Raw genomic sequence first — 26,757 nt, 5'->3', positions numbered from 1 at the left:
TGAAACAATAATTATAAAGCACTTAGCACAATGCCTGGCACAAACTAAGTACTCTATAAGTATTAGCTATTATTATTATTATTATTGTTGTTATTTCTTCATCTGTAACCTGAGGGGATTGAACTGATTACTCTTTATAGTCTCTTCCAGTTACAAGTCTAAGAAGACATAAGCATGAAATTTAAGAATTCCTATATGAATTTTTAATGATAAGATGAGCTCCTGTATTCAAATCCTTCACTAATCAAACCAATAATTAAGATTGTAACTTTACTTCAGTAATGAGGTTATCTATAGGCGAAAGAGTTTTGGATTTGTGGTGAGAAGACATCTTCCAATCCTAGGTTGACCATGTCATAGGGATATAACCTTGGGCAAATAATTTTACTTTACTTGGCTTCAATTTGCTCATCTTTAAGATGGGATTGTTGGATTAGATACCTCTGATGCCTCTTCCCACTCTAAAATCCATGATCCTGTATGTAACATATCCATTAGACTTAGAATTTTGTCCTTTTTATTTACCTCTCACTGAAATGAAATTTAATCATCATCATCACCACTTTCTTGGGAAAATTGAGCTAGGTTCCCCATCATTCTATCCTATTGGAATTCTTACACATATCCCCAGTAGGTACAACCCATCAAACTTTACTTTTCCAAAGATTCCAGATAGTCCTTAACAGTGTCATTTTCATTTAGAAATAGAAGTGTCACAGAAAAGCTGAAATTAATGCTGTGACAAACTGAAAATTCTTTCTCAGAAAAAAATTTCACATTTGATCAACAATAATCTTATACATTCAATCTACTAATAAAATGAAGGCCAGCTTTGTGAGAATTTTGTGAGTTATTTCAAAGAAACAATTATGAAGTCTGTAAGTCCAATTGGATTAAAAATATTTTAAAGGAATTCATCAGTGACCTCTGAGATAATTAAATTCTTGAAAAATCTCTAGAAAATTGTTGGTAGACCACCATTAGTCCATTATTATATTTCTACTTAGTCATATGTACTTTGTCTCCTGAAAACTTCCTTCTTTTCATTGACACTGAAGACTTAATGCAGCTACAATTATTAATAGTATCGTTCTCTGGATCATATGTCCTCATACCCTTTCTTTTTCATACTCAGCAGCTAGAATTCTAGGATAGTCAACACCTTTGGGGTATTTTCCTTTGTACTGGTCTTCCTTATAAGGCAGAAGGTAGCAGTTTACATGGTGCGATAATAGCAGGTGCTTGAAAATCTATACACATACATTGTTAATGTATAGTTTAAATGCCTCATCCACCCTGATCTTAGTGTTTTCCCTCTGAAATTAACTCCAATTTATCCGGTCTACGTTTTGTTTGTCCACAGTTGTATGCATGCTGTTTCCTCCATTAAATTTTGAGCTTCTCCACAAACCTGCTTCAGAGCCTGAAATGCTATCATTAGAAATGTTAGCCTTTGGAGTTTGATGCATTACCATTTTCAGGAAGCTATTATTCAAATTTAAATGCTCCTGGGAATGGTAAAACATTTAGCTATCAGTCATGTAGATCAATCCCCTCCAGTGAAGATACAGAATACCAGAGAGGTGACAATTTGCTCAAGATCATGCATGTAACATAGTGGTAACCCAAAGAGGATGAAAATCCAGGTTGTTGTTGTTGTTTTTAATTTTTATTTTGAATATTTTCCCATAGTTACATGTTTCATGTTCTTTCCCTCTCCCCCAAACCCCGCAATCCCCCTTAGCTGACGCACAATTCCACTGGGTTTTACATGTATGATTGATCGAGACCTAATTCCATATTATTGATAGTTGGACTAGAGTTATCGTTTAGTGTCTACATCTCCAATAACATCCCCATCAGCCCATGTGTTCAAGCAGTTGTTTTTCCTCTGTGTTTCTCCTCCCACAGTTCTTCCTCTGAATGTGGCTAGTTTTCTTTCTCATAAGTCCCTCAGCCTTGCTCAAAACCCAGGTTTTGTGAACTGTAATTCAGTGATCTTTCCATCGTATAGCATTTCTTCATTAATATCTTCATAGAAGTAAACTTAAAAGTGTAGAATAAGGCAAATATGTGATAACAGATACATTTTGATCAAGACAGAAGGAGGGAATCTTTGCAACTCCACAACACCAGGGATGGAGAGAGCATGATAGAGTGAGGTCTGAGTGTAGCCTGGAGAGGAATGAGACATGGCTGGCCTGAAAGATCTCCTTAAATAAAGGTTTGGGGAGGAGCAATTCAATCAGAGGAAGAAGCTGCAAGGGTGGAAGATCTCCCCAATCCATGAGTTGGGAGCTTGAGTAAGGTTCTATGATGAAAAAGTTTGGGGGACATATTCCTAGATAGGTTTGGAAGTTAGAAAAGGATAAAAAATAACCCAGATCAAGTTGCTTACAAGTTCCAGGAATGAGGAGGGAAGGAAAAGAGGGAGACAATTTGGATCATATAACTTAAGATAATATATAGAAAATTATTACATGTAATTGGTAAAATAAAATATCTCTGCCAAAAATAAATAAAATGAAATCAAGGCATATATTCTTAAAAAAAAGGATAAAAGGAATATTTGTCCTCACATGGTATAATACAAAGAGAACTGCAAGGGTAAGAAAAACTTGATTCTAGTGCCTTCCCTAACTAGTTATGTGACCTTGGGCAGATCACTTACCTTTGAGGTCAGACTGTATCTGGAGTTCTGAAACTGCTTTTGTCATTGACCCTTTTGTTAGTTTTATGAAGTCTCTGAACTGACCCCTTCCCAAAATAATGTTGACATTTTTTTTAAATAATTTTTTATTTTTAGAAAAAATTTCCCTGGTTACCTAAGTCATGTTTTTACTTTACCCTTCACCCCCTTCACCACCCCATCCCCTGACTCACCCCATCCTCACCCCGCTGTAGCTAATTCGCATTTCCACTGGTGTGGTCAGTCAAGACTTATTTACACATTATTGATAATTACATGGGTGTGGTCTTTTCAGGTCTACATCTCCAATCATGTTCTCATCAACCCAAGTGTCCACGCAGTTGTTTTTCTTCTGTGTTTCTACTCCTGAAGTTCTTCCTCTGAATGTGGATAGTGTTCCTTTCCATAAATCCCTCCGAATTTGACTTTTAAAAAAAAAAAACAACTAGAAATGAAAGGCTAAATTTCAATTAGAAGTTAATAAAAATAAAGATGTGATTTTTTTTCTCCCACTCTCATCCTGCAAAATTTATCCAGGACCTCTATCCAAGGACATCGGTTTAGAAATTCTGGACTAGATGATTTTTTAACGTCTTTCCACTTCCAAAATTCTGTAACTCTGAATGTTATCCCTCAATACCACTCTATATCATATCCCAACAAGTACTTTATGTTCAGAATATTTATTTATATACATGTATATAGCTTATAAGTCTTTAAAAAAACCTTACCTTCTGTCTTAGACTCAATACTATGTATTGGTTCTAAGGCAGACGAGTGATAAGGGCTAGGAAAGTACTTGCCCAGATTCACACAGCTAGGAACCATCTGAGGCCAGATTTTATCAGTCTTTAGCTCTAATATGGGTTTTTTTTCAAATTAAGGTTATAACATTGGAAACTTTTAATACATTGAAGAATAATTTAAGAAAAGTTACATTGAGGTACAGTGATCTTTTGGATTAAAGAAAAAATTTCCCTGAGTGTTCACCTAATCTTCCAATTACTTATTTATAGTTTCTACTAATGTACGATGCAATGCCTCATCCAAATTGATTTTAGTGCCTTACCTCTGAAATCATCTCCAATTTATCCTGTCTGTATCTTGTTTGACCATAGTTGTTTGCATGTTGTTGTTTCCCCATTAGATTTCAAGTTCCTTTAGCATGGGCACTCTTTTTGCCTTTCTATATATCTCCATTATTTAGTACAATGCCTGGCTCTTTTTTTAAAACCCTTACCTTTTGTCTTGGAACCAATATGTAATATTGGTTCCAAGGCAATAGAGTGGTAAGAACTAGGCAATGGGGGTTAAGTGACTTGCCCAGGGTTATACAGCTAGGAAGTATCTGAGGCCAGATTTGAACCCAGGACCTCCCATCTCTGGGCCTAACTCTCAATCCACTGAGCCACCTAGCTGGCTCTTAGTAAGTGCTTACAGAGTTGACTCATTGCCTCAGTCTCTTACAATGAAGCATCATCATGATATAGAAGCAATCCTGGGTTCTTTAAGGCTATTCTAGAAGAGAATAAGCTTTGGCAGGTCCTTCTTCCAAATAAAAGCCCAATGATGGACATTGTCCAATAACTATTATCCAAAGGCCAGCCTAGCTAAATTCAGAAAGGCTCACCCCCAAGGCAATGAATTTTTCAGCCAGAGCGACTCCCAAAGGCTACCTACTAAGACATAGAGAGAGTGTGGTCTGTATCAGTATCAATGACCCTAATGAAAACATGGGTCATTTAAGTACCACAATAAGTGTGGTTTCCCCAAGTTGTTATCATTACACGTTATATCATTATGCTAGATTATTTGTTTATTGTTACCCCTCTTGGGGCTTTGTTTAAGATGACAAATGTGCCAGAGATTCTGGTGTTTACTTAGACTTTGATTTCATTTTAGAAACAAAGGAGAGTATACGTGGACCAGTTAACTTAGTTGGCTCAAGGCCCATGCAAATGAGGCCAAGGTCATATTTTAAGATCCGTCTGGGCCAATTAGCTTCACACAGAGTAAACTCCACTTTGGTAATCACAGAAGGAATACCTAACCCAGTCTCCCAATGTACATGCTTTAGCGTCAGGGTGACTAGGTGAGAGAACAGGGATGGCTCAATTAGAAACTATCACCAATCCTGGAAAAACAAGTTAATATTTTACTGCTGCTTAGTCGACGACATCCTACACCCATCTGAAGGCAAGTCACTTAAGCCCAGTTGCCAGCCCTTACTGATCTTCTGCCGATACTTGGTATTGATCCTAAGACAGAAGGTAAGGGTTTGATTGACACATATATGTAAACATGAATTTATATAGGGACACATCATAAAACAGACAACAGTAAACGATGTGTTGATAATAATAGCTCACGTTCATGGTGACAAATTGTTTGGAAAGAATTACAGAGGCACCTAGAACTCAACACAGTGTGACCTTTAATCAGGACTCTTATTCCTAGCTGTCTGAAAAGCAGTTTTGTCTTTACCTGCTCAATGGATCTCACAATGCTGATGCACTGCTTTAATTTGGGAAGCCTTTCTCTTGAGAGGAATGCCTTTCCTTGCTCTAAGTCTAAAGTGCTCCCGAGTGTGGCATTCTCCGTGACAGATGTACTATAGTTATGCTTTAGCTGACTCGAAACCCATAGTTCTCCAGTGCCTGAATGGTCATGCTGGTGTCCAAGAGTGTGTTTCCTTTGAGAGCAAGTCTTTCCTGGAGCCTCATCCAAGAAGGTGTGTGTAGGTGTAGTCCCTTTGTTCTAAAACAGCAACTGTTAATTTTTGTAAAACCCCTTAGAGTTTATTCTTTCCTGGCAATCAAAGAAGGAGGTATGTAAGTAGCCATAAGCTCAAGAAGCATTAAACTGATATATGTATAGAAGGGCCCAGTCAACTCCCTGAGGATGCACTCTCTCCAAGAAGCCCTTCCTGGTGGATTTCTTTCATTTCAGAATGTTAGTTTTCTGGGCCTCTTCCATTTTTATAGATCAAGAACTGTCTTAACTCTGCAGGAATCTCCCTGATGATAAGAAACTTTGCATATAATCAGCAAAATCTCTCACTATACTAGTTTCTCTAATTTCTGAAACTGTAGCCTCTTGCCTTGGAGAGGTTTGAGGATCTTGTTGTTGGGTCCAAACACAGAGATGGGAAAACTGGCCAGCTCTCTACAATATCCATCTGTGATCATTTTGAGTATCTGATTTCCTGTGATGAAGCATTGTTTTTCTTCCCTGAATTCTCACCTCCATCTTTATCAGCACCAGTTCTTTGGAAGCAAAGCTAAGTATAGCCACAGGCTTTTTCCATCAGAACGCATGCCACTTGCCTTCTCCCGGGAGCTGAAGCCTTTCCTGCCAATGTCTATGTTGGCTAAAGAAAGAATTGCTTCTGTAACTCTTATTGATGGGAGATAAATGAATTTTTCTCAACCTGCCAGACAGGTTGAAATCTCTTGACATCCTAGTGGATCAGTAAGGTTAACTATCTTTTTATGAAGAGTTTTCTATCAATCTTATTCCCTGAAACAACTGTAAACTAACTACCCCCATGCTAACTTCTGTTTAAGATACCTCTTTGAAATGATTTGTACAGCCCTTAAAGTTAATGGTAGTTCACATTTAAGTAAGTCTTCATAAGAATATAGCAGTTCACATTTATATTTAATACCTTAAGGTTTGTAAAGTCAGACAATCAACAAGCATTTATGAAGAACCTACTATGTGCCAGGCATTGTGTTAGGAATCAACTGCCTCTTCTTCACGGTAATCCTATTATGTCGGTAGTGCAAGTATTATCATATCCATTTGATAGATGAAAGAACTGAGTTACAGAGAGGCAAAGTGATTTGCCTGTGGTTCCATAGCTCTTAAGTATCAGAGGAAGGGTTTGCCTTCTCATTTCCTCATTCCAATTCCAGCACTTTTTCCATAATATAACACTAATTAATCCTACTGCAGAGAACCAGAAAGAAAAACTTTATAATTAAAAGAAGAGGAATTTAAAGACTATATAAAATTTGGGTAGTAGTTTTTGTGAATAAAGTTAAATATCTATATTGAACTATTTTCTTTGACAGCTTTTTATTTGTGAACACATACTTATTAACATTTGAACCTTGAAGGAACAAGGAAATAATATCACATAGCAGGGGCAGCTAGGTGGCTCAGTAGAAAGAGAGCCAAGCCTGGAGATATAAGGTCCTGGGTTCAAATCTGACCTCAGATACTTCCTACCCATATGATCTTGGGCAAGTCACTTAATCCCAATTGCCCTTCTGCCTTTGGTTTCGATTCTAAGACACAGAAGGTAAGGGTTTTATATATATGTGTCTGTGTGTATACATATATATATATTATGTGTATACACACATAATAAAGCTATCTCTGGTATAGTGTTTGCACAGTAGGCATTTAATAAAAATGTATTGAAGGAATGAATGCACTGTGCATTTGGAACTTTGTGACAACTTCTTGAAATGCAGAGGGTAATTTAACCTTAGAATTGTTTTTTAACCCTTATCTTCTTTCAGTATTAATTCTAAAACATAAAAGTGGCAAGGGCTAGGCAATTGGGGTTCAATGACTTGCCTAGGGTCACACAGCTAGAAGTATCTAAGGTCAGATTGAACCCAGGTCCTTCTGATTCAAGAGCTGGTGCTCTATCCTCTGTGTCACCGAACTGCCTCTGACCTTAGAATTTAATAGACAAAAAGAATTTTTCCTTATTCAAAAATGTTAACATCTTGAGGGCAGAAATTATTTCAGGAACAATGGCATGTTCTTTGATTTCCTAAGCAAAGGAAAAGATGAGAACTGTAAGCAGATATCTGATTTAACCAAGTGGAAAGCAGGATTTGGTCTTCTTTGACCTTCCACTCCATGCTTCTGGCCCATGATATAATCACTTCTTCTACGTTATGGACAATGGTACAGCTCCTATCATTTTATTAGTAGTGTTGTTATTGTTAGCTGAACCTTCCTGGTTAATTCATGCCCAGAAGAAACATTTCATTTCCTTTGGATCCCACTGAAGCCTGCTCTTTCCATCCAAATGATGCTTACTTTTAAGAATGCAGGGATGCAAGAACGACTCAAAACCAGATGTAAAAATTCAAAACTTGACCTAGGGTTCAAGCCTGCTTCGTTTGCATATGAATCTCCCTTTTGGAGGAGAGAATGATGACTCCATGTTGTGTGTGTGAAGGAGGGAATCGGCAAGAGCTCAGATGGAGGACACACGCCACTCCAGCGTCTCCTCAACTCTGCCTCTCCCGTGTACACACATTCAGTGTGGAGTCATTATTCTCTCCATCAGTGAAGAGAATCTGATGTAAATGCATCAGGCTTGAACCCCGGGTCACATGAAGAATCAGAGAAACATGAGATGTAGAAATTGTAAGGATGATTACAAGCCAAAAAAAAAAAAGTTCCCCCGTAAGAATCACCTCTGGATGTAAAGAGAAATTGATGGGAAAATGGGAATTAAATTTGCTGATTTAAATTTCTTAGGAGAAACAGCACTTAACTTCTACTGGGGATTCAGAAAAGCCCAGACTGTCTTGATTGACATGTTTAAAGTAACCTTGGTGTCTCTACAGAGAAAAGCTTCCTTTTTTTTTTTCCCCAGGGTTGGTGGACATGTTATGAATGAGAAAGCAGTGTTAACACTGTTGTAAAACGAGGTCTGGTAAATCATTGAGATTATGGGGTCAGCTGACCATATCAAAGTTATCCAAACACTTTATTTTATATATGATCTGATCTCATATAGTTCCCCTGAGCAATTAGCACACTTCTATAAAAATGTTAATCGCCTTGAGTGAACCCTAAGGTCCTTTTCTTGTAATGAGTTTTATGATATATACTGGCCAGACTTTGTCATTATGACATATATATGTTAAATCAATACTAGGAATTCATTTCAGATCCATATCTTTCCATAGCTGAGTGGTAAATGATAATGTGTTAGTGCATCTTGACCACTCATTTAGATGAGATTACAATTACTCTAAATCTCTTTTAATGCTCTCTCTCTCTTTTTTTTCCAGGTTCCCAAAGTGACACCCACTTCGCTACCTTCGCGAAGCCTTATGGATTATGATTTTTTTATTTACAATGGCAAGATAGATCAGAATGCTTCAGATTTCATAGCCTTCAAAGAACATTTTTGTTTATCTTGGGGAAATATCTTTTCTCTCTTGGAATGCATTGAAAAGTTTCTCAAGGACTATGCAATACCAGAAGTCAAGATAAAAGGGAAATATTTGATAGCACTTCTTCCTGACTTTGAACTCAATACTAGGCCTTCTAAAATTGACCTCTTATCAGTGTTAGAGAATCCATCTAATATCCTCAAGTTAATTAGTCAGCCAGGCCGGAGATACAGAGGGCAAAGGGGATTCGAGGAAGCTGTCATCAAGATCCAAGCAACATGGCGATGCTACCAGGCCAGAAAAGCCTATTTTACTTTCCGGCAACAGAAGTGGGCTGCAGGTGTGATTGCCATCAGCTGGCTTTTGCACGGTCACAGGGGCCGATTGAAAAAGATCCTGAAGGAGGCACGTTTAAAACAACTGGAGAATTTCCACATTCGAGCCAAGGTGCACGAGGCTGCCAGCTGTTATGGCAGACTTCCTTTTCTAAACATCTCTTGCTTGAGCGATTGCAATAAGTGTGTCTGTTTCTCTTCCCTCTGTCTTTCTCTTCCCCTTATTTTAACCATCCATTTGTTGAAGCATCATATTTTAGTCCCCATCAGCAATCTAGCTTTTGCAACTACAAAATCTGCTGCAATTTTTCTATAGAAAAAGTCTGTTCACTTTGACCAGGGATAGGTCTGTCAGAAAATCAATGTTTTTAACTGCATTACCTTTTCTCCATATATATACCTTCTGGCACTTTAATTTGCTAGGGAAAAAAAAATCCCTCTCTTGTCTACATTGCTGTCACCACTTTGTCAGAAAGTATTTAAGTTTGCAGACAGCCTTTTAATTAGTGCTCACAATTTCATTTATGTTTGCTTTCTCTTTTTTTTTCATTCATATTCTGTTAATTAAGTGAGCTGCCTCTAATCTTCCCCTGCCAGTAGCATCATGTAGCCACCTAATTAAATTAATTGGGGAAGATGTTTTAAGTATGTAATTAAATCAATTAATATAATTTATGCCTGGCTTAACTGTACAGTGGAAAAAAACAGCTGAAGTTTGAGTAGATGAATCCACTACAGCTTCCTGTCACTGATCAATGCTCTTCTTGATTTTTAGCATCTGGCAGCCAACTGGAATCGCATCAGGACCTCCAGGAGGACTATTATCCATATCCCATCATTAGGTATAACACTTTTGCCTGCAAATCTATCAGCAACCTCTATTACCCACCACATTATGGCTCCTTGATTGAGTTCAAGGAAGGCCCCTTGTTTTATTCAAATTGGTCTCGGCAGGAAAATGTTCTCGACATGATGAGAGTAATAACACAGGGCCCTCGCTTGAAACGGCGTTTAATTTGGGGATTAAGCAAATAAAGTCATTATGTGGGGGCTGCTATTCAGTGGAGAGGTGATTTGCTGTAATTCGCTTTCATCTGTATGAAATGAACTAAAAAGTTGTATTTTTTCCCCCCTGAAATAACAGATAATGTTTTCGATCTTCTTTAATGATAGAAGAACATGGGCCTGTGCGTGTGGCTGCTGTTCCGCCAATAAGCCAGGATATTGCTTGTACACTGTTTTTAATCAAATGTGCAGTCAAAATGATAAGCTACATTCTCTGAAATTATTTAGTTCTAATTACGAGCAGATGGGATGCTTTATTTGCACCTAGGGCGCCTGAGCAAAAGGAAATGCTGTGTGAACAAGAATAATTAAGAAGTTGAATAGTGTTTTTTGCGCTTAAATAATCTGCAGTTTCATGTTAATTAGCACTAATGTAATTATTTAATTACATTTATGAATTGGGGAACTTAAAAGCTGTTGCCTGCAACACAGGGGTAAAATAGGTGTACCAAAATGACAGAATATGCTTTCTTGGGAATTTCGGAATTGCACTGATGATTCTTCTAAAACATGAGCTGCTGTCAAAATGTTTGGGGTTTGATTTATTTTTTTTACACTTGCTTAGCACATTAATTTTCCTTGGTGAGTTCAAATTTCAGAAGCTGACTTGGTCGGGTTTTGAAGTAGCAATATTGCAAAAAGTTTTGAGTTTCCAAATTACTCCTTATTTGTGTCTTGGGGCTGTATGAAGAGATTAATTTATTAGGCAGGCCATGATGACAGAGCTCTAGCTTGACGTTTTAAAATAGCTGTGTTGTTCAAAAAAATTACAGGGCTTTCAAATGATGTGTGTGTGTGTGTGTGTGTGAGTGAGAATTTGTTTTTAAACAGGTTCAGCATAAAAGAAACTTTTCAGTTTGGAAAGAAAATATTAATATTAAAATGTCCACTGCAAAATATAATTAAAGTGCACCTTAAAATTAAGTCTAAAATCCCAAGTATTCGTTGTAATTCGGAATCCCAACGCTCTGTCTGAACCTGTAATCTCATGTTAAGGAAGGCACTATTTCCCTGTACACAGAGAAGCTGCTTTCAGTGGAGAGGTGATCTGCCATAATGCGTTTTGGTCTGTATGAAAATCCAAACCATAGCTGAGTCCCACAGATCTTCACATAATCTGTGACTTTTTAAATTGGTAGCCAAAGTCTGAAATGACTTCCTTCGAAGGCTACAGACATAAGACGATTTAGTAAAATATGATAGACGTGAATGTCAGCCAGGTTTCCCTCAGGTCTCTATTTTGGTGGGCCTGCGTTTGCACACCAAATTAGTTCACACAGAAATTGCCCTTGTAATTGATTGCATCCAGAGTGGCTCATTGCAGGCACAATTAACTGACGTGAGCCCTTAGAATAAGGTGCAAATGTCTTTTGTGCTTCTGCGACTAATTGCAGTCCTGGAAACCCTCAAAATTTGGCAAATAAGTACTTGACCTGGCATCATGGCAGGGATTTCTTGTTATTGTTGTCTTTGTTTTATTCAAAGCTTCGGGAAACAGAAAAGGCCACTCTTCCCACTGCTAAGAAGTTCAAAAGCAGAGAAAATAAAACAGAAACAGGCCAATACAACAGCACACTTCAGAATTTGATGCTCCTCATCTTTAGTTAGGAATACTTGATTGACTATGCAGTGGGATGTAGCAGAAAAGAAATAAGCTCTTGGCAATCCCTCTCTCCTGCTTTGACTCCCCCCAGTCATCTAGAAAGTCAAAAGCTTAGATGACAATGGTCAGTAATATGATCTGTGTTCTCCTGGAATTTTAAAAGGGAAGATATCTTGAAATTTGAAATGTGTTCACTTTATTCTTTAGATTTGGTTTTAAAACTAATTTTCTCCTAGATAACACATTCCCAATTTAAATAAATGCATAATAATTTTGAAGGTCTACTCTATTACAGTCATTTTGGTCTGTGGAAAGCATAAAATCCATTTTAAAGGGAAAGCTGCTAATTACATATTTATCTAAGAGATCAAAACAAGCTCTCTTTTTTTTCTTAATTGAGCATTTTAAAAAGCCTAATTAAATATTTTCGCTCAGAGCCTAAAATGGCCTTTGATCAAATAATCCTCATTCAATAACCTTTGATTTAGATTTTATAAAATAATTTTAGCATGCTAAATTATATTAAATAACATGGCAGCCATGATCCTATACTTTTATGATTATTCAGTGCCTTTTTTTTAACCTTGTACACAATTTCCCTCTGGGATTAGCCTGAATAGATTTCAGCCATGAACAACATGACTCCTTTTGTTCAGTGCTCAAGGGACTTACCTGCTCAATTCAGGAGCATAGAAGTGAGGGTCAAGTAGCCAAGGCCCCCAAAACACAGTGCTACTTTGCAACAAAAAAAAAAGAAGAAAATTGATTCAATGCAAAGTTTTTGTTTTCAAGATTGACACAATTAAGATCAGATTCCACTCTTCCCTTGTACCCCCAATGTCCCACAAAAGAGAAAGTTCAAGAAGATATTTAGTGATTTGTGAACTTCTTTTTGGCCCATAAAAATTTTGACAATCATCTTTTAGAATTATGACCACCAATAATTGCCCCATGTAGTCACCTAATTGGTACTACAATGGCTTATTTGAACTCTCAAAATGAAGAGCAAGTAACTGATCACTGTAGACTCTGTTGTGGTTGCAGGCAATTGGCTGTTTGCTCATGCATCTTTCCACACACAGAGATAATTGCATGCACAAAAATGGTACCAGATCTTGGAAAGGATGCCCACACCTTTGTGACATCCCCATAATTGCTCTTATTTATTTTTAATACATTTTTATTGATGCAGAGTTTTCCGCAGGATCCCTCTACTTCCTTCCAAGAGCCATTCTTTTTAACAAGTAATATTTTTTCCACTTTATTTTAGTTAACAATATTTTATTATTTTCCTCAATTACATGTAAAAACAATTTTAACCTTCACTTTAAAAATTTTACACCAAATTCTCCTTCTCCTTCCCTCCTTTCTTTCCCTTCCTCCTCTTAGATGTGGCAAGCAATCTGATACAGATTTTACAGGTGCAATAATGTAAAACAACAAACAATGTATCTTACAGACCAAAAAAGAAAAAAAAAGAAAAAAGTCAGCACAGGTGATCAATATGTTGAAAAAGTTTGAAAACATGTGCAATGTGTAACACCTGTGGGCCCTCCACCACTATGAAGGGATGAGTTAGGAGTGTCTTTTCATATCTCTTCATTTGAATTATACTTGATCTTTATAAATTTGCTAACAGTGACTTTTGATTTTTTTGTGGTGTATGTGGTGGTTCTCTTCATTTTCATTGATATGGTCATCACGTATAGTGTTTTCTTGGCTCTGCAGATTTCACATTGCATCAGTTCTTGTAATTATTTCTATGTTTCTCTGTAGTCATCATATTAATCATGTCTCAGTATAGGCATATCCTATTATATTCATACACCACATTGTTTAGCCATTTCCCAGTCAAAGGGCACCTATTTGGCATCTCCAATTCTTTGCTATCATCAAAAGTGTGGCTATAAATATTTTGACCTATATAGGGACTTTCTTCTTATTAATGGTTCCTGCAGTTGATTTTAAACTAAAGAATTTCTTTGGTTTGTTAGTGTACCTATGATCATTATTAATACTAATTAAAAGAATAGTGACATCTTTAGAAAGTAGAATTGATTTGCCTATTAAAGTATTTCAAGCAGTATCTTTTTTCCCTACTATTACTGGGTTAGGAGGTAGGTGGGATGACTATTAGGTTAAATAAACTGGCCTGGAAATCCTCCAAAGAGATGAGAGAATGGCTTTTTCCACATGTTAAAGGAAGATCTCCCAATTTAACATTATAATTATTTTATGATTTTTCCCCATAATGATATTATAGGTATTTTATACTTTTTTTTTCATAATGATAAGTATAAAGTAACCTGCTGTGGTTCACAGATTATACTGGATTCTATTTTAAGTAGTCAAATAAGCAAGACTGCCACAGGGGATTGAGCGTTCTAGTTGGAAAACAAGAGGTCTTTAGAGTAAACAGTCATGGTGTCATCACCTTAACTAACTCTTTCTATTTCCAGTATGGTTGGCCTGGTTCCTCCCGTATCTCCCTTTAACCTCTACATTCCTTTATTTGGATTCAGCCTTCCTGCTGCATTTAAACTCTGTGGCATTCTTTAATGTATCAGCATTAAAAGAGATGTGCCAATTATATGGCTCTAATGTTGTTACTAGGTACGTTAGGCAGCTATTAGCCAATTAAACCTCCAATTATTTGTCTCCTCTCTCAGTTTCCCTCACCCTTTAAGATCTGGTTTGGTTTGGGATAGTGGAAATTGGGAAGAAAATTTTACTCTGTTCTCTCTCATTGCAGTTGCAATTTTATCACAAAATGAAAAAAATAATGGTTAAAAGAGATAGAGCTATCCCCCTTCCCGCATCCTTTTTCTGTCTCTTACCCCAGGAAATTAAACACTAGATGCATGTAAATACCGGTGATATTCCTTTAATTTTTTCCTCCTCCGTTCCTATGAAAATGAAAGAAGATCCATATTTGCTTGACTTTGAAAATGGGAGAAAAAAACTTGAAAATTCTCCTTTTTAGCTCTGGTGTTTGGACCACTTACACCAGCAAGAGAGAATCACAGAAGCCACTGTTTACTGACCATACTACAGTATTTTGCCTCAAACAGATTTGTATTAGCTTATAAGAATAGGCAGTGGGCTTGTACCAAGGTCTCTCAGGAAGCTTTGCACCAGATGAATCTAAGTCCTTGGGATCAAAATAAAAGTCAGCTTGAACTACTAAGTCTTTACCTGGCTCAAATGCATTTTGTTAATTGTTTATTCACTTGGTTAGTTTCTAAAGATTTTATTCCTTTTTTTGTATACTTTGTCTTTGGTGAGGATGATTAAGCTTATAACAGAAATTTCAAAAAAAATAATTTTTATAAAAATTCACTGTACCCAAGGGAGAGCAGTGTGAGAGCATTGTGAGAAAAGAAAGGACATCAGGGCCCTGTAGGGCCAGAAGACTGAATTGTCTTCGCCATATGTTCCCTGTGTGTGTGCCTTACTACCCGTATACTCTGTGTTTGTGCCAACTCTTCCCACTGACACTGTACATTTATTGGAGGTTTAAGGCGAGGATTTGTGGTTACTGTTTGTACTCTGCTGTTAGTAAATACCATTGTTTTGAGATAAAAAAATCTTTTTATCGGGGAAAAATAAAAATAGATTCTGTGTGGACTGAATCCCCTTATACGATGTGAGGGTCACAACTGGCATTATGAGGTCTGGAGTACTTAATATGCCTATTTCTTGGACTATTTTTATCCATTTTTGACACTCTTGTTCTCATATATTTATTTACTCCGGAATAGTGGAAGTAGGACAGATTCAGCATTAGGAGACCTGAGTTCTGGTCCTAGTTACTGTTGATTCTTGGATGTGTGAGATCTGCATAAGTCAATTAGGTTTTCTGGAGTTCAGTTTCCTTTTCAGTAAGATGAGAGAGCTGGACCAGATGATCATCTTCTAACCTATTCCAATGGTAATATTCTTGTCTAATTCATGGGCCCTTTCTAAGAAGAGAATAATGTTGTAAAATGAATTTTTAATACTCTGTAGTCATTATAACTCCTGTTATCTCTTACTTAATCATTATGTAATTTGTGGGCCATGATATGCTGGACATAATGCAGTTAGACCTACAAAGAAACAGTCTCTGCTTTCTAGAAGTCCACTTTAAGGGATAGCCCTCACATTTAATCTTTTTTTTTTTTCTAAACTCTTACCTTCTGTCTTAGAATCGATACATGTATTGGTTCCAATTCTGCAGAAGAGTGGTAAGGACTGGACAATTGGGGTTACATGACTTACCCAGGGTCACACAGGTAGGAAGTGTCTGAGGCCAGATCTTGACCCAGGACTCCTGACTCCAGGCCTGGCTCTCTATCCACTGAGCCATCTAGCTGCTCCCATCATACTTAATAATAATAACAACAATAACAACAACAACAATAATAATAATAATAGTTAAAACAAAAAGTACTTACTATTTGCCAAGTACTTCATAATTATTATCTCATTTGATCCTCCCAAACACCCCGGGGAAAAAGGAGCTATTGTTATTCCCATTTTATAGAGGAGGAAACCAAGGTGAAATAAACCTAGGCCCATGAAGTTAGTAAGTATCTGAGGCTGAATTTGAACTCAGATCTTTCTGACTCTTAAAAAAAATACTAGCATCCACTCATACTCCTTCCTCCCCTCCCAGAATAATTCCAATCATCAAATATTTATTAAATGCCTCAAGAGCAAGGCACTGCTTCCCCTCTTCTCCCAATGGTCTGTTCAGCTCCATTCCATCTCTACTGCCTCCCACAAGAGAAAGGGGGAGGGAAAAACCCCTGTTTTGAGAGTTGGACAAAATAAACTCATACCTGATGTGATATACATGTGGCATTAAACTAGCAATAGAAAATCAGATCTGAGGATTCAGAGTTCTTGGACTCAAATCCTGACACCAACATCTACTAATAGGAAACCCATCTTCAGTCTCTAAGGTTCATTTTCCTCATCTGGAAAACAAGAACCTTAACCATCAATAATAATAATAACAAAGATTTACATAGCACTTAACTGTGTCCCAAGTTTTGAACTCAAGAAGATGAGTTTTGCAGATTCTAGGCTTGGTGCTCTCTACACTGTGCCCTAGCTGCCTTAAGAGATATCACTATAGTCCATATTATATAGTCAAATCTGGAGTTCTTTAATACAATTTTCTTTTTAATATATGCTTTTCCAATTGGAATCACAAAGATTTCCACATTACTTGAGAATTAAAGTTATATTCATGAACCATTCAGTCTGCTCTTTATTCCCTTCTGCCATTTCCATTTCTTAAATTAGCAGGCACAGCAGCAAATATTGAAACAACAAATTATAAATTCATTTAATTTTAAAATTCTGTCTAGTGCTTAAACATTGACAACAATGCAAGGAGCCAGTGATCTCAGTCATTTTATCTGAAAAGGCCTAATAGTGGAATTGTAGGTATTCTTCCATTTAAAAAAGAATCTTGGAAACAGATTTAGCAATAGAAAGTCATTTAATCTGTAGTATTTTAATTTGAGACATGTGTTTGGACCCAGTAACCACAAGGAGGCATTGAAGCGTCTCTTCTAAATGTGAAAAGCTGTTTAAAAACAAAAAAAGTTGTGCCCACAAATGTCAAATCACTCATGTATAAAAGTAGTTCTTCCTACTCATGTCATGCCTTCTCAGTTAGTTTTCTGATCCATGTTCTTCGAATCACCTAAAAGCAAGAAGAAAATATTGCCGTCGATTTTGTCGGCATTGGTAGAGGGTCAGACAGTTGTGACCCAAAGGATTTTTTCCTTTTGCATTATTTCCAACAGCACAAGGGGAAGAACTGAAAAGTAAGGCAAACATCTCAGTGGGGTTTTCCTTAGTCCTGACAAAGTGGCTGTTTTCACCTTTTTGCTTTTCCAAGGTTGAGAGTTCCTCTAGCTAAGTCCAGAAGCATATTTCTTTAGTGCTTGGTTTTAGTAAATCCACGTACCTGACAGCAAGAGGTTTATCTGAAATCTGGCTGTCACTTCAGAATGAATCCGGGAAGGGTTTTCAAAGTGCAGTAATAGAGGAGATACATATTTTTCAAAGCCCAGCGATCTGGCTTTTTAAATCTCTGTGCATACCACATCCCATTTTAAACATTCAGACTTAAGTGTCAGAAATTTTTCCTATGTTTTCATGACCCTGAGCCCTGGTAGCTCCCTGCTGATATTTAATAAACAAAGACCAAAAAAATCATGAACCTCTCTGTCTGCAGAATCAGCTCCTTGGTACCCATTTCAGAAGAATGCTTAATTTTCCTAGGAGCACGGTCCTCATTCTTAGGGTCGTATCATTTCTATAAGATGTCTCACACAAAATCAAATACCTTTCCTGGAATCATGTACTGCCACTCTCTGCTTCCTTGCAGTTTTTGCAAATGTTTTGGCATCTACCTCCTTCCAGATTTTGACATTTTCTTTGTGATTTTTAGGATTCTCCCACTCTGTACGGTCAAATATCGTTGATTTCAATACGCAACAGAACTTGCAGCTGGGAAGACTGTGTGACATACTAGGTACAGTAAATGCTTTCACATGAATACAACTTTCTAATGTGTTCATTTGAATGAATTAGTGAACATTTGTGCAACATTTTGTAAATTGAAAATGCAGCATAAAGGCTAATTCTAATTCTAACATACATGTCTGTAAATGAATAAGATTTTTATTTATTTATATTTATATTTAAAGAATATTTAAAGATATCTTTATATTTATTTAAATATTTTTAAAATAATTACATATTTTATTTTCAAAATGCAGACTTGGGGGCTTAGTGGATAGAGAACCAGGTCTGTGTTCAAATGTGACCTCAAACACTTCCTGTGTGACCCTGGACTAGTCATTTAACTCCAATTGCCTAGTCCTTACCACTCTTCTACCTTGGAACTGATACTTAATATCAATTCTAAGACAGAAAGAAGGTAAGGGTTTAAAAAAAAATCTAGGTTTCATGGTGAACTCAACTCCAATAAAAAAAATTTTAACCAAAAATAAATAAAAAACAAAAACAAATTCCATGGTTAGTTGTTTATTCTTTAAATTCATTTTCATCTAGATTTAAATGAGCATTTTTCTTCCCTCTAGCCTAGGAGTTTTTTCTTCTTCTGGATCCTACAGTGAGCTCATAATTCTCTATTTGTGTCGACGGCAGTCTATTACCTTGGAAATTAATGTAATGTACCACCACAAATATAACACTATGAGTCCACTGCAAAATACCCAGTTAAAGAAGAAGGGTCAAATAAAAATGATCTTTTATAAAATGGGCCTTTTAATTATTAGTAGATAAAAAAGAGGGTCTATGATAGAATTACTTAACAGGGCAAATCTCAGCTTGAACAATGAGTCTATAAAACCAGTTTCAAAACCTTTTTGGGTCACTGCACTCTTTTTCCCCCAGAGTAAGGAAGACAAGAGATAATAAGTAATTTTTAAGGGAAAGGTGGGAAGTTGGTGAAGAGAAGTAGCTTTGGGTGATGCCTTCTGAAATCGAGTTGTGAGTAAAGTGAGTAAAGAAGGATAGGGGGTACAGGGTGTCAAATAAGAATGCTGGGTAAAATATCTGGGCCTAGGCAAAAAATTCTTTGAAAAGAAAGAAAAAAATGCACCCATTTCTAGTATATGTTAGATATCATGTAAGAATGCTTTAGTTTTGTTGATTTGATAGTTTCTCCCAAGTCCTTCTTTAAGCAAAATAATGAAGAATTTTAATTCATCAATGACCAACTTAGCTGGCTCCCCGGAATGACATACTTTACATGATTCATATATATTTCAGCATCATTATTATTTCATAAATGCCATTTGGTAACAAAAATATATCTGTTCTGGAAATTTACAGTGTCCTAAAATAATAGTATAATTGCTTTAATCTATTATCTAGGCACTAATATTGCTTTGCTGCTATACAGAATTTTAAAGACCTTAAGATTGATTTGTTAGTTCTGAGCTATTGGAACTAAAAAAATCTGACTAGGTGGCAGCCACCCAAGGTCAGTAGAGGGCAGATTTTGGTTTTAATTTATTTGAGTTTTTGAAATGACCAGTTGCAGCCAATGAAGCCCAAGTATAACCTTTCCTGTACCTCTCAGCACAATGCAAATCAGTACTACAGAACTTTTTACAAAAGATTTTCTTCACACGGAGATTATGTGAAAGGGAAGTTGGGCTGCCATCTTAAGTAGTTCAGCCAGAGACCTTGCCTACCATGGACTTTATTTTAGCTATGAGTAACCTTTGTGAGATTACAGAGTTGATTGATGCCTTTTCTTGCTAGATTGTCACACTGTCATAGTATTGCTACCATTCATTCTCTTTGGGAGAAGTATATTAGGAAGGGTAGATCAAAGAAAAAAGTACCTTTTTATATAAATAAGATGGGGGGGGGGAGGGAAGTTACCAGAAAAGCTGGTAGAGATCCCTTTCTTCATGATTCCCCAGCAAGAAAACATCTATCTCTTTGTAATTATTTAGCCTATGTGCATTGGGTGGGGGCAGGAAGGGCTCTAAGAGAATTCTATTAATGTAGGTAAATGGCTGTCATTCCAATATTGGCTGGTGGAGGTCAGCTGGTGTCTATTAAAGACTTCAATAGTTAATGCTTCCAATTCCTGGGAAGAGTTAATAAGTGAGTGACTGAAAGCGATGGATATTGAATATTGACTAACAAAGAAACTATTATCTCTATCTTAATTACTTTCCAAAATTACCTGGCAATGAATTTTGAACATTTGTAGCTTTATGGTCAGCCTGAATGGATGCCACATGGGTGTTTAACTTGAATTACCTTTCTAGAAGAAAAGGAAGAAAGTGAAAACCACCTACTTTAGTTTTATTCTGGAAATTCCTTCATTTAAAAAAAACAGATCATGTATGTATTCACATGTTTTTCTTCCACTTTAAATTCTCCTGCATGTTTAATTGCTTGCTTTCTTTCGTGTCTGAGAGCTTTCAGAACATTATGGTACATTCAGTTGGCAGTGCCATTGCCAGTAAGAAAATTGGTAAGATAATAGCGTCCATGAAAATCAGAAACTCAAAGTTCTGGGTTGGTCATTAAACCATCAGAGATCTATGTAAGCTATTTAGTCTCTCCCAGTTTCTATTTTATGATCCTGATGTGGAAATTTGGTTCCAGAATTATATAGTATTTCTTAATGAGTATCCTTTGAAAGAGAGAAGACTTTCTGTTTTCCAGCTTTCCTGCACTCTCCCTTGCTTTCATCAATCCACAAATATTTTTGAAGTACTTACAACATGCCTCGCCTTGTACTACACATTGTAAGGGATGAGAAAACATGTAAAAATGTAGAAGTTGCTCACAAAGAACTTCTGTTCTTGTTATAAGGCTAGATTAACACACTAGAAATCATCATGGCATATAATTAAATATATATGCATATAAATATACACATATCTCTGTATACATATAAACATATGTATATCCATACACACACACACACACACACACACACACACACACACACACACACACACTGAATTCAGAGGGGAGAGAGAGATCAGCAAAGGTTAGAATAGTCAGGGACTAGTTTCACACAGGATATGGAGCTTTCAGTGGGCCAGTACATCTCAATGTGTCCATTCCTTCTTTGACCCAGTTTTTACTGAGAAAATATTCTGACTCCATTGGCTGATAATTACCTGGTTGGCCTATTCACAGCTATTACTGTCTTGCTTAAAGACGGCTGTAGCACGCAGTGAGAAATCTCAAAGAGTTTTCAACACCACGTTGGATAGAATGTTTAATTATCATTTCTCTCTCTGAACCAAGTATCTCACCTAATGCACATTTTAACCAAATTGGAAGGGGGAAATATGAGATTATTCAAAGTAGGTCAGAATTCTTATAAACCAGGCATTATTAGCTGTGTCATTTAAGTCACCCGCTCCATTGGAGGGTGCAGAGCAGGAAGGAGGTTGGATCCTTGGAATAAGCACTGTGCTTGGAATCATCCAACTGTTTATCTGTTTATTGGAAAAGGACATTTTTGTGGATTGGTCCTGTCGAGTCCAGACAAAGGAAAGGAATTACCATTTCATCAGCTTTCTAAAGTTAACAGCTCAGTTTTATAACATACTGAAGTTAATGGGATACATTCTTAAAGTAATGTGTAATTCTCATTGATGTGTCTGGGACTTGGAGACAAAATCCCTGCACGCTGGTGGAATATGTAGCTTGTATGCTCCTTTATGTCTCTCCTCCTGCAGAAACAGCCATTTCTTCTTTTATTATTATTCATTGCTTCATCAGAGAAATGTTAAGACACCTGCAAGTCTGTGAAATTGGTAAGAGTTGAGGGAAACCAATCTAAATTCATTTCTGCGTAGCTTTTGGAAATACTCTTTATTTTAAACCGGTTTAGATGGTCAGATGCCAGGGTTCCTATTGTTGTTTAACCTTTCTTCCCAATAATTAACATTGCACCCATTGTTTCTAGATACCAATGTGGATGTCATCTACATCTGCCCCCTTGAAATGCCTGAAGAATTGACGAAGTATTACAATAAGTTCCTGGGTCTACAGACAGCTGTCATATCTGGGGACCCTGAGGACATAAGTGACCTGTCGGACAGGTTCAGAATTCTCTGCCCTGAAGCTGTAGACTTCTTCCCTGTGAGTTTGTCTTCTAATTACTACAGCTTCAGGGATGCAGTAAAATTAAATTGGAAATTTTATAACTTGTAACGCTTGGGTACACATCAGTGAAATATTATTGCAAGTTTAACAGCTTTACTGATTAGACTGCTAGTTAGACTCTGGGAAATAAATATCACAGTTTAGCTTTATAGACTTAGGTGAGGTAGCTCAGCCCAGCCTATCTGTAGTCCATTGCCCATTTTTGACAACTGGGCTATCAAATAGATAGATTTATAAGAAGAGGGCAGGAGGAGCAATCAAAATTCCTCATAGAACAAGAGTCATTTGGAATCACAGAAAATTTTGAATTAGTAAGGACCTCTTCCATTTCCCTCATTTTACAGATGAGGAAACCAAGGCACAAGTAGGTTCACACAATGGTGCCATTTCATTTAAACGTTCAGGCTCCCAAACGAGTGCTCTTTGTGCTCCATCAGGGATATACTGATTTTTCAGTAGGATTTAGCCTGAGAAGTCATATTCTTATTTACACTGATGAATATTTAGATTTTTCTTTAAACTGTTCACTAAAAAAGTTTTTTTCAGTTAGGTGGGATCAGCTAAGAGTAAATAAAAGGCCTTGAGGGGGCACCTGGATGGCTCAGTGGATTGAGAACCAGGCCTAGAAGCAGGAGGTCCTGGGTTCAAATATGACCTTACTTTCTAGTTGCATGACCCTGGGCAAGTCACTTGACCTAGCCCTTATTGCTCCATTGCCTTGGAACCAATACACAGTATTGACTCTAAGATGGAAGGTAAGGGTTTAAAAAAATTTTTTTTTAAATAAAAGTCTTTGAAAAGCAGGCAGGATGATACCTTGCAATTATATAGTACTGTAAGATTTACAAAGGTTATTTCATTTGATTCTCAAAAGAGTCTTATTTATTCTCCCCATTTTACAGTTGAGAAAACTGAGGCAGACAATGATTAAGTGACTTACTTACCCAGAGCCACATAGGGTTTGAGGCCTTTTTAAAGATCGAATCTTCCTGACTCTAGATCTAGTACTCTACCTATTGTGTTGCCTAGTTGGCATAAGGAAAAGCAATTTTGGTGAAGTTCAGAAAATGTTTCAGGGTGCTGTTTTCCAAATATTCCTCCAACAAATTCTCTATATAAGAGGAATAATGATAATACAGGCTTATAAGTCTACAGAGGGGGCAATTAGGTGACACAGTGGTTAGAGTCCTGGGCTTGGAATCAGGAAGATGCATCTTCATGAGTTCAAATCCAGCCTCCAACACTTACTAGCTGGGTGACCCCAGGCAAGTCACTTAACCCTGTTTATCTCAGTTTCTCATCTGTAAAATGAACTGGAAAAAGAAATGGTAAACCATTCCAGTATCTTTGCCACAAAAACCCCAGATGGGGTCACAAAGAGTCAAGACTCAAAAAGGGGACTTGGTTAGTTCCATAGTAAAACAAGACTATAGTACTTTAAAATCTGCAAAATGTTTTCTGTTCAATAACCTGGTGATGATAGGGTTGTGTAAGTATTATTATCTCCATTCTACATATAAGAAAACTGAGGCTCAGGGAGGCAACTTGCTTTTCTAGAATCACACTGCCACTAAGTGCTAGGTTTTCAGATTACAAGTCCATTGGTATTTGTGTAAAAAATTTTTTTATAAAACTTTTCTTCTCTCTTTAAAAGTCTTGAACTTCTTTCCTAATGGTAACTCTTTTCCACATAAAGTTATTTACTTTTGCAAGTCTAGTCCACCAAAGTTGACTCTCTATGCACTAGTGGACTTTTTAATATATATGTACATACATATATACAAATATGTGTGTGTGTATGTGTAGAGGAATCACCAAATAATAGAGTAAAATAAATCCATTTCCTTTTCAGATATATCATCCCTTTAGGACTTTGCTAAAAAGGCAGGATTGTGGGATTGAGGAAGGGTCTGAAAGCCCTTTTCAGTATGTGTTGTGATCTGTACGTTTTTCCCCCCTTTATAAACCCTTACCTTTTGTCTTAAAATTAATACTGTATATTGGTTCTAAGATGGAAGAGTGGTGAAGGCTAGCACAAGTCATTTAACCTCCATTGCCTAGCTCTTACCTCTCTTTTGCCTTAGAATCAATATTGATTCTAAGATGGAAGGTAAGGGTTTAAAAAGAAATCTAATGGTTATAGTTTGTTGTTTTTATTCACTCATGCTTAACTCTTCGTGACCCCATTTGGGATTTTCTTGGCAAAGACATTGGAGTAGTTTGCCATTTCCTTCTCTGGCTCATTTTATAGATGAGGAAATTTGAGGCAAAGGGGATTAAGTGACTTGCCAGGGTCACATAGCTAGTGTGAGTCTGAGGCCATATTTGAACTCAGGTCCTCCTGACTCCAGGACTAGCACTCCACCCACTGTGCCACTTGGCTGCCCATAGTAGCTCTATATAGCAGGCAATCTCAAAAGAACTTCAACTCAGACTTTCTTGGATTCTATGTTCTACCCAAGGAATTTTCCAATGTAAACTTTAACTTTGACCTCTGCATGGTTGGTAGGCTTGAGCAATGGACATTTTAATATACCTTGGATGTTCCTCACTGGCGCAATTGAATTGTATTGTACATCTGCATCTTTTTTAATGGAAATATTGCAGATGATCATTTTTTCATTTTGAATGTATTTTTTGCCTGCTTGCCATGATTTAATTTAACTTATTTTTATTTATTTTTAAATATTATTCCATGATTTCATGTTTCTACTCCCACAGTTCTTTCTCTAGAGGTGGATAGCATTCTTTCCCATAAATCTCTCGGGGTTGTCCTGGATCATTGCACTGTTGTTAGTAGCAAAGTCTGTCACATTTGTTTATCCCACAATGTTTCACTTTCTGTGCACAATGTTCTCCTGGTTCTGCTCATTTCACTCCGTATCAGTTCATGGAGGTCTTTCCAGTTCCTATAGAAATCAAGCAGTTCAGCAGATGATCATTTTTTTAAACAAATATTTGATACTTTGTAGCATGGCATAGTAGACAGAGAGCTGGCAGTGAAAGTCAAGAACACTGGGTTCAAATCTCACTCTGGAACACACTGGCTATATGACCTTGGACTAGTTACTTAACTTCCAAGTGCCCTGAGGAGCCCCCTAAGGCTCTAAGCTACTGAGAAGATTCTAACATCCTCATTCAGAGTTCTCTCTACTAATGAAACCACATTCTAGTCCCTTTCCCTATTCCTATTCTAATTAAAATTATTTGAGTAATTACTCTATTTACAAGCAATTAACTTTTTTTTACAAAAAGATCATCTCTTTGTATTTAGTTACTGCTTTTTAACCATCTAGATAGAGACCTATGATTGTGACAGTGCTGATTTTCAGTAGTTTGAGGAGCCCCTTTAAAAGAAAGAAGCCACAATCTTTTTCTAAGCCTATGTGGTAGCACAGTATGCTTGAATTTGTAATGACAAAATGCGTTGTGATGGAATCATATGTTAATATTTTTGATCCATTAACATTTTTGGGTTTGTTTTTAGTATTAATTCTAAGACAGAAGAGCAGAAAGGGCTAGGGTTAAGTGACTTGCCCAGGGTCACACAACTAGGAAAAATGCAAGGTTAGAGTTGAACCTAGGTCCTCCTTACTCCAAGCCTGGCTTTCTATCCACTGTGCTACCTAGTTGCTCCAAGCCACTAATGTTTTAAGAAAGTAATAAGTAAGCTGTTACATTATATCTGACTTATCAAAAAAAAATCAGCGATGAACATTTTGTCTATTACTATAATGCTGATGCAACTGATTAAAGGTATTTTAGGTTTGGGGCATTCATGTTAGTCCATTACATAGATCCGAGAGCATAATTTTGCTCTAAATCAGTGATTCCCAAAGTGGGTGCCACCGTCCCCTGGTGGGTGCTGCAGTGATCTAGGAAGGCGGTGATGGACACAGGTGCATTTGTCTTTCCTATTAATTGCTATTAAAATTTAAAAAAATAATAATTTCCAGGGGGCTAAGTAATATTTTTTCTGGAAAGGGGGCGGTAGGCCAAAAAAGTTTGGGAACCACTGGTCTAGATAAACAGACAAGCCCTGTTGGCATTAATCTACATCCCTCCATTTCCCAGTCATTCCCCTCACAGAGGTACAGGTACAGTCTATATAATTTTACTCTTCATTCATTCACTCAATAAGCATTTATTGAATACCAAATATGCTTAAGGCATTATGCTAGATATTATGGGATATGTTGTTGTCGTTGTTCATCTTTCAACCATTTCCAATTC

The 26,757-nt window shown here is 36.9% G+C and overlaps 1 protein-coding gene across 1 annotated transcript in view; it reads left to right on the top strand.

Annotated features, from left to right (window-relative positions):
- The window catches only part of IQCH (IQ motif containing H), a 278,771-nt gene that overhangs the window by 119,272 nt on the left and 132,742 nt on the right, over positions 1 to 26,757 (top strand). The window contains exons 8-12 of the mRNA XM_044660111.1: positions 5,948 to 6,079; positions 8,737 to 9,288; positions 9,952 to 10,018; positions 18,296 to 18,379; positions 22,325 to 22,500. Of these exons, the coding sequence (XP_044516046.1) occupies positions 5,948 to 6,079; positions 8,737 to 9,288; positions 9,952 to 10,018; positions 18,296 to 18,379; positions 22,325 to 22,500 (1,011 nt within the window). The remainder of the gene's footprint in view (positions 1 to 5,947; positions 6,080 to 8,736; positions 9,289 to 9,951; positions 10,019 to 18,295; positions 18,380 to 22,324; positions 22,501 to 26,757) is intronic.

This window comes from Gracilinanus agilis, chromosome 2, assembly GCF_016433145.1.
Source record: "Gracilinanus agilis isolate LMUSP501 chromosome 2, AgileGrace, whole genome shotgun sequence".
Lineage (NCBI taxonomy): Eukaryota > Metazoa > Chordata > Mammalia > Didelphimorphia > Didelphidae > Gracilinanus > Gracilinanus agilis.
Note: the sequence above shows the minus strand (reverse complement) of the source record. Positions and strands in the feature narration are given on the sequence as shown.